The sequence below is a fragment of the Mangifera indica genome, chromosome 3 (assembly GCF_011075055.1).
Source record: "Mangifera indica cultivar Alphonso chromosome 3, CATAS_Mindica_2.1, whole genome shotgun sequence".
Classification (NCBI taxonomy): Eukaryota; Viridiplantae; Streptophyta; class Magnoliopsida; order Sapindales; family Anacardiaceae; genus Mangifera; species Mangifera indica.
Genome location: NC_058139.1, coordinates 11,836,108 through 11,846,329, shown reverse-complemented (window position 1 = coordinate 11,846,329; position 10,222 = coordinate 11,836,108). Strand labels below are relative to the sequence as shown.

Genomic DNA, 10,222 nt, shown 5'->3' with positions numbered 1-10,222 from the left:
ATTGGCTGCTCCATATAGATATTTTCCTCAATATACCCATTGAGAAAAGCAGTTTTAACATCCATCTGCCATATCTCATAATCATAGTGTGCTGCGATGGCTAGGAGAATTCTGATGGATTTAAGCATCGCGACTGGTGAAAAGGTCTCCTCATAATCCAACCCTTGTTTTTGAGTATAACCTTTAGCTACCAATCGAGCTTTATAAGTTTCAACTTTTCCATCCTTGCCAATTTTTCTCTTGAAGATCCATTTACATCCGATCGGAACTATTCCATCAGGTGGATCAATAAGCGTCCATACTTGATTGACATTCATAGATTCAATTTCTGAATTCATTGCCTCTAGCCATCTACCAGAGTCAATATCCAATATCGCCTCTTGGTAAGTTCTTGGATCCTCTAGATGCTCAGTTTCTCCCATTATAAGAGATTCAAAATCTCCTTCTGTCAGAAATCCATATCTCTCGGGAGGTCGAGACACTCTAACAGACTTTCTTATTTGAGCCGTTGTAGTTGGTATAGGTGATTGTATACCTGGAGGATTTACCTGAATAGGCTCGATTACGGGCTCTCCAGACTCTTCTTCGAGCACAATTTTTCTTCCTGCACCACCTTCCTCTAAGAACTCTTTCTCAAGAAAATGTGCATTTCTACTAACCATAATTCTTTGATCAGAGTGAAAGTAGAAATAATATCCTAAACTTTCTTTTGGATACCCGATAAACCGACCTTTTTTTGCTCGGGACTCCAATTTATCAGTTCTAACCACTTTGACAAATGCAGGACATCCCCAGATTTTCAGGTAGTTTACACTTGGAAGTCTGTCATACCATAATTCGTATGGTGTTTTCTGAATGGACTTCGATGGGGCTTTATTCAACACATGCAGTGCTGTCTGAAGAGCATATCCCCATAAATAAACTGGCAAATCAGTAAAACTCATCATAGATCGTACCATATCTAATAAAGTACGATTTCTCCGTTCAGACACACCATTATGCTGTGGTGTGAATGGCGGAGTCAACTGAGATAGTATTCCTTTGTCTCTTAAGAACTCCTGGAATTCTGTACTCAAGTATTCACCTCCACGATCTGAACGTAAAGTTTTAATATTCTTCCCAGTCTGGTTTTCTACTTCCTTTTGAAACTCTCTGAACTTTTGAAAAGCTTCAGATTTGTATTTCATTAAATACAAATACCCATATCGAGAATAATCATCGATAAAGGTAATGAAGTATGAAAAACCTCCTCGGGCCATTTCATTAAAGGGGCCACACACATCAGTGTGTATCAACTCTAATATATTTTTGGCTCGCTCCCCTTTATTCTTAAACGGAAGCTTGATCATTTTTCCTCGAAGACAAGATTCACAAGTAGGATAGGGTTCTGAACCCAATGAACCTAAAAGTCCACTTTCTCCTAATTGTCGAATCCGATCCTCTCCAATATGACCAAATCTGTGATGCCATAGAACTATTGGATTTATATGATCCCTAGTTCTTTTAGATGATTTTGAATACATAGTGCTATGTAAATCAAACTCTACCACATACAAACCATTTGTATTGATAGCATTTCCCACTAATCTATTCCCAAAATAAATTAGACATTCATTTCCATTAAAGGTAAATTGATAACCATTTTTACACAAAACTGGAATAGAGATGATATTCCTGGTGGCATTAGCAAAATACAAAGTTTTATATAAAGTTATTACATGCCTAGTAGGTAACTGTACATTACATACACCTACAGCCTCTGCGGAAACTCGTGTCCCATCAGCCAGTCTCAGTGTGATCTCATCACGTTTCAAGGCAGAACTATTCTGCAGATGCTGTAAATAAGCACAAACATGTGAAGTTGCAGCAGAATCTAATATCCAGGAATCAATGTTTGAATTAACATTTAATTCAAATTCAATTACATAACACTGATATGTACCTGTTTTGCTTTTTCTCAGATCATCAAGGTATAGGGGACAGTTCCTCTTCCAATGCCCCTCTTGGTTGCAATAAAAGCAATTGCTCTTCTCCTGCTTCTTTTCTTTCTGTGGAATAGATGGTCGTGGAGGCTGAGAACGTGCTGCGTCAATGCCAAAACCCTTCATCCTAGAAGGTCTAGCAGTGGTTTTCTTAAAACCCTTTCTTTGTACTTTTGGTCCACCAGATCCCATCTGTGAACCTCTCCACCAAGGCTTTTGAGCTTGCCTCTTTTTGCCTCTCGTGGCAAAAGTAGCTAGCAACTCAGCTGGTGTTTTCCCTTTCTTCTCATTGTTGTAAAATTCTTGAATATCATTGAGAAGATCAGGGAGAGTGCGCTCAATCCTATTGAGATTATAATTTGTAATAAACGGCTTAAAAGTTGGAGGGAGTGAATGGAGAATCAAACTCACCCGAACATTATGCGGCAAATCTGTGCCCATAACTTGTAACTCCCCAGCCTTATTAATCATTTTAATAACATGATCATCTGGGGAAATGCCCTCCCTAAGCCGCATGTTGAATAGTGAAGTCATCAAATTATATTCCTTCACTCGAGCATTTTCACTATATAATTGTCTTAAAGTAGTGATAATTTCATACGCACTCTTCACGTTCTCAAACCGAGTTTGAAGTTCAGAGTTCATTGATGCCAGCATATAACTGCGAACTCGTAAGTCAGCATCTACCCATTCAGCATAAGCCCTTTGCTCTGTCTCAGGGGCATCAGGGTCCACTGCTGTTGGTAAAGGTGCCTCCAAGACATAAGCTGACTTTTCAAGATAACGATGGTCAGATTTCTCAGCCAATCCTTAAAATTTGGACCAATAAGCACATGCGAGTCCATCAATTTCAGGAGTATATTGTTTGCTGTTGACATTTTGAGATTCTAGATCACAAGAGAGAATGCTGCAAGAAATAACAAATTCATTAGAAATTACCAATAAACCTAATCTTATTAGCTCCCACTATTTTATTCAAATCTTATACTTCCCCGGTTGAAGATTCGGAAAGTTCATTGGATCACTTTCTAGTGGGGAATCAAATTCTTATCAAACTTGACAAACCGCACATAATAGATCTAAGTCCGTCAAGCTCAATAAGTAGGAAACGATTTCCTTTTACATTCTAAATGCAAGCTATGATTCATGTGAGCCTCTAGCTTTGAGCACCGCACATAATAGATCTAAGCACTCTAAACTAGTCAAATTCAACCCATCGTGCTTTCCAGATATAATACCCCATCACTCCCGCACATAATAGAATCTAGGGAATGACAGAAATAGTACTCTAGACACCAATCGACTAATTTTACGTCATATGACATAGTATCCGTCACATAATAGAAATCTAGGATGTCTAGCCTTATGACGTAACCCTAATCAACCCACAATGGAAGGCTCGAATTTGATATTGAAAATTTAGGGAAGATTTTATTATTATTAATAAGAGTCATTTTATATCTTGGGTAATCTAGTATATATCTTTGGATACGTATTTGTCACCCAAGACATATTACTAAATCATATTCTTACAATTTATGCCATTGAAAACTTTTCTAATATCCTAAATGGTATTGTAAGAATATTTCATGCCTAAAAGTTTTAGTTCTCTAAAACACAAAACTATGTGTTATATACCATAAACAAATTATATGATAACATAAAACATAAAACTTAGACATGCTATTGAACACATATCAACTATATTATTCAATAAACAAAAGAAATCATATTTTCATACAACTTAGCATATCACATATCTAAAATGTACATTAGGTTGATCTTGCATATAAGACATCCAATATCTTATAATTTAATCCTAGATTAGCAAACTTGAGTTTTTATTTATGTATCTAAGACAACAAACACATCTAACATGTTAAGTTTATTTCAATCTAGCATACATAATATTAAGCATTTAAAAGCATGATGTTGACCATGTCACTATGTCTCAAATATATAGCATACACATGTCACACATTAATACTATCATAAATTCCTTTAATGACATGACATTTTGGGCATCCTAGTCAAACATTCATACATATAAATTAAATTTGTAATTTGGTAAACTTAACAAATAATTTACCATATTTCATGCTTTTCATTCAAGTTTGCTAAAATACAAACACATCCAATGTTTGGTGTCTACAAGATCAAACCATAACAAGTAAACAAAGTAATTTAAACCAAAATTCTATATTACATTTTTCTTGAAACCAACCATGAAACCCTAACTCTTGATGTTTCCAAAACATATACCAAGTTCACCAAAATCTCACTAACCATGTTTCAATTCATACTTAAACATGAATATATTTTAGAATGACAAATTGTAATATAAATACATAACACATGCCAAATATGAGCCAAATTCACAAGTGTCATGCATTTCACCAAATCATGACATATATGAATCATTCATCACTCAAACATAATTCATCTCACCATATAATAATTATTCAAGCATGAATATGGTTACTCATAAAGTAATTTATCCAATCCAAGCTATTAAGAATTCAATTCTCAATCAAACCAAGTCAAGCACTAGTTTAAGGAATTAATAACAATTCAATCAACATTGAATGTTATTTCCATCAACCAAACACATGGAAATCATGTCAACTTGTTCATGCCCTTCACCAAGTCTCACAAACTAAGTTTCTTAAAAAACACATTCCCATGTAAAGTCAAGATTAAAATTCATGTGAATATCATGACAATCATGTATAAATCATGATTAAACCATTAATTTAAAAATCACCCAAATTTCTAAAATTAGGGTTTTTTTTTTTTTTTTATTTTAATTATGTCAAAAGTTATCCAACACAATTTCAACAATTTAAAGCTTCTCCAATGCTATTAAGACATTCCTAATAACATATGTACACTTGGTTTGAACCAATCACACATAACAAAAATTATAGCTTAGGTTTTGATCACTAACACTTCCAAACACCTAAAATTATGGCATGTTCTTGTCATTCAAGGATCAAACTCTTGCTCTGATACCATTTGAAGGATTTTGGCAACAAAATTAAAATTTTTAATTTATGTTCACATCATATGTAACAATGGTATTGAAAAGTTTACATGATTTTTCAAGAAATAAAATATATAAACATGTAAACTACTTTGTACCTTGTAATTTGATTTGAAGTTTGGAAGCTTGAATCACTAAAATAAGTGATCTCTTGACTTACACCATGCAAGGAAGAAAAATGGAAGAAAGGAGAAACTTTTTCCCGGCCAAGAAGAAGAAGTAAAGAAAAATTGCATATTTTTCTTTATTTTCTCTCAAATTTATGGCATTAAAACTTGATAATTATCAAGTTAAACATATGTTTAATTCTCATTGGTGGAAAAGTAAGAGAAATGAGAATTTGACACATGTTAATTCATTTATGCCCAAAATTAATCATTTTAACTTTCTAAACAATTTGAAAGGTGTAAAATGACAATTTTGCCCCTTTTCCGAATCTTATTCGAAAAGCACAATTTTTATCCTCGAAAAGTGCTAGCCCACCATGGATAAATATTTTCAGCTTCATAATACCATTTTCTTCCTTAAAATATAGGTGTGACCTTCAAGGTTCATAGTGACGTAGTCGTGGGCCCCATATCGGACGATACGTTTCATTATATCATTATATAACCTAAAACTGTCGTTAACTGATATACTTCATTTTCCGCTACAAAATGAAGCTCCCACTGATCATGTGGTATCATCTAGCAATGTCCCATGACCCCTACATCACAATGAAATACAAGCTTCACATAATATCAAATGAACCTTTCTTACTCACACTTACCATGTAGTCCAATCCCTCCATCATTACATCCCGATTAAGCTTGGATTCATGGAATGTCAAAATCCAATATTTAATCTTTTCGAATATCAGGTAATACATCATAACGTGCCACATCGAAACTCTTTTCTTGTGGTCTTTTATCTACACTGGCCAGTGTTTTAGATTTTCATGTTTCTCGATATTCGTATGGGAACTCGGGAGCAGTCGAGCTGACGGATCCTTGTATGATCATCACTTGTCCTCTCGCTCAAGCAACATATGATCAAAACGGCTTCTGAACGAGACATGATTAGCTTCGTGGTATACACCGTATGAACCATATGTTCCGGAACGAAGCACAACTATGATATCTCAAGTCAAAGGATCTATACACTAGTATGATTCACGATGTATCATTGACTACATATTAATGCCCATGTGATCATCGTTCAGCGGTCACGTTCGATAAACAATATAATAAAATAACCTTTGATCAGTTCTCTAACCATCAAATGGTTCCATTGTTTACCCATGTGTATATCCACCATGTCTAATATCATTCATTGATATACTGTGGTGATATAGCACACACCCACTATGCAATACTATTGCCCAAACAGATTGCCTATGTAGGGAACGATTTGATGACGTTTATTAAAACTCATCGGGACCTTTCACATGTCGTATGCATGTAGTTAATATGGATGTAATATACAACTACAACAACATATATATATATATAAGTGACGTTGAAAACATGTGAAGTATAACAGAACTTTTTTTTTATTAATAATGTATATGCAAGATATACAACCCTTAAAACCAATTAAAGCGATTGGTTTTTATGGCATATTCTAACAAATATATCATGATATGTTGAGTGATTTTGAATTAATAATAAAATAATATTTAATTATATAATGATATATTATTAATATACTCAAAAGTGTGCACACTACTACCACTTGTGAATGACATGAGGCGCTAGTCGATAAAGAAGAAAGAATTCTCATGCACGTGGTGTTTAGGTTTGAGCTTCCACTGTTCAAATGCTACGATTTTATTGCAAGACCAATGGAGGCATCAATGACAGAATGAAGCTGCAGAGGTCCAAAGGCTAATCATGAGACTCAAAGTGTTGCATGAGATAAGAAGGTCCCCTCCAGAATCTAGAGTATCCAAAGACTTCCATCAACATTGATTCATGGATGGAGTAAATTTTCAGTTAAAACAATCGCAATCGAATGTTGTGAACTCGGAGAGCAACAATTCAAGCAACGGAGTCGGACAAAATAAGAGTGAATTACATGCATTTTTTCACCTAGGGCTTGGTCTTAAAACACTTTTTCATCCCTAGTTAACATGACTAATATTTTCATACACAAATCAAACATAAATAACATTTTTTTCACTCAAATTTAAACTTGTTATTGTAATATAAATATTGGAAAATAAAATTACCATTTATCAAAATTATCAAAATAACCATAAATTAAAAATAATTCTTTAAATATCTAAATTATATAAGAAGTCTTCTATTTTTCTTTTTCTTTTATCCTCAACCCTTCTTTCTCTCTTCCTATAGATAAGAGTATCTTTTTTATAAGATCATATATTAGGGGGTAAAATATTTTTTGAAAATATTAGGGGTTTTTTGAAAATTTTTAGGGTAATTAGAAATTCAAAAAAGTTTAGAGATCTTTTTGAAAATTTTGAATTATTAGTATGCCCCCTAATATTTAAAAAATAATAGTTACACCCTTAAAAAATTGAAGAGAATACAACAAATTATGAATTTAAATGTCATATTATAATTATTAAGGTCACATAGTAGATTAAAAATATATGAAGGTTTGGAAAATTTTAAGTGACTAATTTGTGAATTTTTAAACTTTTTTAAATATTAAATATTATATTTAAAATGTTTGGGTTTTATAAAAAGTTATTATTTTTTTATTAATTAATAATAAAATTACTATTTTATCCATATATCATTAGTTTTTTTTAACAGTTTGATTTTAGATAGATAAATATTATTTACACCCAGGGTGGAAAATTGTTTGTCCTTACAGAGTAACGTAGGCAGAGAAGACCGTGCAATGAATGGAAGACCTGCCTAAAGATTTGAATAATGCATTCAAATTTCAAATCAACCACCAACATGGAAAAGCCAATAAATAATCATTTGTAGTTTAAATTTTCTAAAACATATAAAGTTTTTCAATCTTAAGAAAAGAACGATGATTAAAAAAATATGCCCTCTGGGTTAATCCACTGAGGTTTTTTAGTTTGATTGCGAGCTAAAAGTTTATTATTAATTTGAGAAAATGGGCAAAATTGTTTGAAAAGGTCAAGTAATATGAAATTGACAAGTCCAAATGGCTATTTCCCATCAGAATTTCAATGAAATGGTAACACTTCATATTTATATATAGATTAGATTGAATTATAAAATCAAATCATATTATAAACTAATTCACAGTTTAATCTATTGAACTAGATGGTCCAATTCAATTTTCAAAGCATGGTCGATAATAGTCAATTTTAGTAGCTTGTACATATCCGCAAAAGTCAATACACTATATCATCACAAAGACTCCAGTTTTGATGAAGGAATCAGATGCTAATTTTATTTATAAGTTGCGATGTGGGGATATATCATATAGTTCATTATAAAAGAAAAGCTCTTTGTAATGGGGAGTCGACCTCATCTCCTGCTTATTCCATATCCAGCACAAGGCCATGTTGCACCTCTTTTGAAATTGGCAACGAAGATTTCTGAACATGGAATCAAAATCACGTTTGTTAATACGGAATTTATCGAGGCCAAACTCTTGGCTTCAGGGCGGGAGAAAGCTGAGGAGGGGAGCCTGATAAGGTTTGTTTCGGTTCCGGATGGACTTGAAGGTGATGATCGAAACGATCCAATTGAGATGAATGAGAGTGTGTTCAGAGTTATGCCAGGTCATTTGAAGGAGTTGATTGAGAAAATGAACCAATCTGATGACTGTGAGCCGATCACTTGTGTTGTTGCTGATATTTGTCTCGGATGGGCTCTTGAAATTGCCCACCAGATGGGAATTCCAGCAGCTGCTTTTGTTCCTTTTGGTCCACCCTCCTTGGCCATCTCATTTCAATTTAAAAGGCTTATTGAATCTGGAATTATTGATGCTAATGGTAAGTTTATGTTTATTTGAATTTGATTATTTGATGTATATATTGGTTTTGTGTTTCTTAGTTGTAATTAATTGAATTTGATGCAGGAAATTCAATGAATGATGAGTTGATCAATCTATCAGAGGAAACACTTCCTTGGAAAAATAACGAATATCTCTGGAGTTGTTCTGCTGAACCAGAGATACAAAAGCTGCTATTAGAACTTTTGACTGGTGTTGCCCAAGCTGTCAGAATTTCCAACTGGGTTCTTTCCAACTCCATTTATGAACTTGACTCGTCGAACTGTGATTTGGTCCCGAAAATCTTAACCATTGGCCCATTACTTGCAAGTAATCATGCAGGAAATTCGGCTGGAAGTTTAATCCTTGAGGACTCATCTTGCTTAAATTGGCTAGACGAACAAGCAACAGGTTCGGTCATATATGTTGCCTTGGGCAGCACAACCACCTTAAATCAGCAACAATTTAATGAATTGGCGCTCGGTCTTGAATCCTCAGGCCTGCCATTTTTGTGGGTTGTTCGATGGAACCTCGTGGATGAATCATTCACCGGATTTCCAGAGGGTTTTAAAGAGAGAATAGCCGGTCGCGGAAAGATTGTAGAATGGGCAGCTCAAGAGAAGGTGTTGGCTCATTCTTCTGTTGCTTGTTTCTTAAGTCATTGCGGATGGAATTCAACAATGGAAGGTATAAGCATGGGAGTACCATTTCTATGTTGGCCTTGCTTTGCAGATCAATATCAAAATAGAAATTATATTTGTCAAGCTTGGAAGATTGGCTTAGATTTAACCCTGGATGAAAATAAAATTGTTGCAAGGCATGAAATACAAAGAAAGGTGGAAAAACTGCTCAGCGATGAAGCTATCAAAGCAAATGCACTGAAGCTGAAGGAGATAGCTGGAAGGAGTCTAGTTGAAGGTGGACCTTCATGTAAAAATTTTAGAAGATTTGTGGATGCAATTAAGTACAATAAATCTTGACAAATCATATATAATTGTGCGAGTATTTTCCATAACTATATCACATATATATTTCTTATATCGAATCAATCAATTTTGATTAGATGTATTTGTGATTCTTGAATTGCTACTATTAACTTAGCACTATGAGTACTATCAAGTGCGACCTAAACCTAAGACCATATGAAATTATGTTCTTGATTTGAAGGATTGAGTAAACTTAACCTAGAGGCATCAAAGAATATGCGAAAGAATTTTTTTTAGAATATTTTAGTTTATTCTTTCACAGAACAAACAATTGAATCATACTAGCA

The 10,222-nt window shown here is 33.8% G+C and overlaps 2 protein-coding genes across 2 annotated transcripts; one reads left to right on the top strand and one right to left on the bottom strand.

Annotated features, from left to right (window-relative positions):
• Positions 1 to 1,821: 1,821 nt before the first annotated feature.
• LOC123211556 lies at positions 1,822 to 6,751 on the bottom strand. Its single transcript, XM_044630363.1, has 3 exons — positions 6,736 to 6,751; positions 1,943 to 2,791; positions 1,822 to 1,835 (listed from the first exon to the last, which is right to left on the bottom strand). Exons 1-3 carry the CDS (start codon positions 6,749 to 6,751, stop codon positions 1,822 to 1,824), a joined length of 879 nt encoding a protein of 292 aa, XP_044486298.1.
• A 1,651-nt stretch (positions 6,752 to 8,402) lies between these two features.
• LOC123212146 (UDP-glycosyltransferase 83A1-like) lies at positions 8,403 to 10,017 on the top strand. Its single transcript, XM_044631206.1, has 2 exons — positions 8,403 to 8,950; positions 9,037 to 10,017. Exons 1-2 carry the CDS (start codon positions 8,467 to 8,469, stop codon positions 9,927 to 9,929), a joined length of 1,377 nt encoding a protein of 458 aa, XP_044487141.1. The 5' UTR covers positions 8,403 to 8,466; the 3' UTR covers positions 9,930 to 10,017.
• Positions 10,018 to 10,222: the final 205 nt, after the last annotated feature.

What these genes read in the sequence shown, in the direction of transcription:
- LOC123212146 (XM_044631206.1), top strand. Translation starts at nt 8,467, where the DNA reads ATGGGGAGTCGACCTCATCTCCTGCTTATTCCATATCCAGCACAAGGC. An exon ending in TGGAATTATTGATGCTAATG is followed by an intron (nt 8,951 to 9,036) that starts GTAAGTTTATGT and finishes AATTTGATGCAG; the next exon opens with GAAATTCAATGAATGATGAG.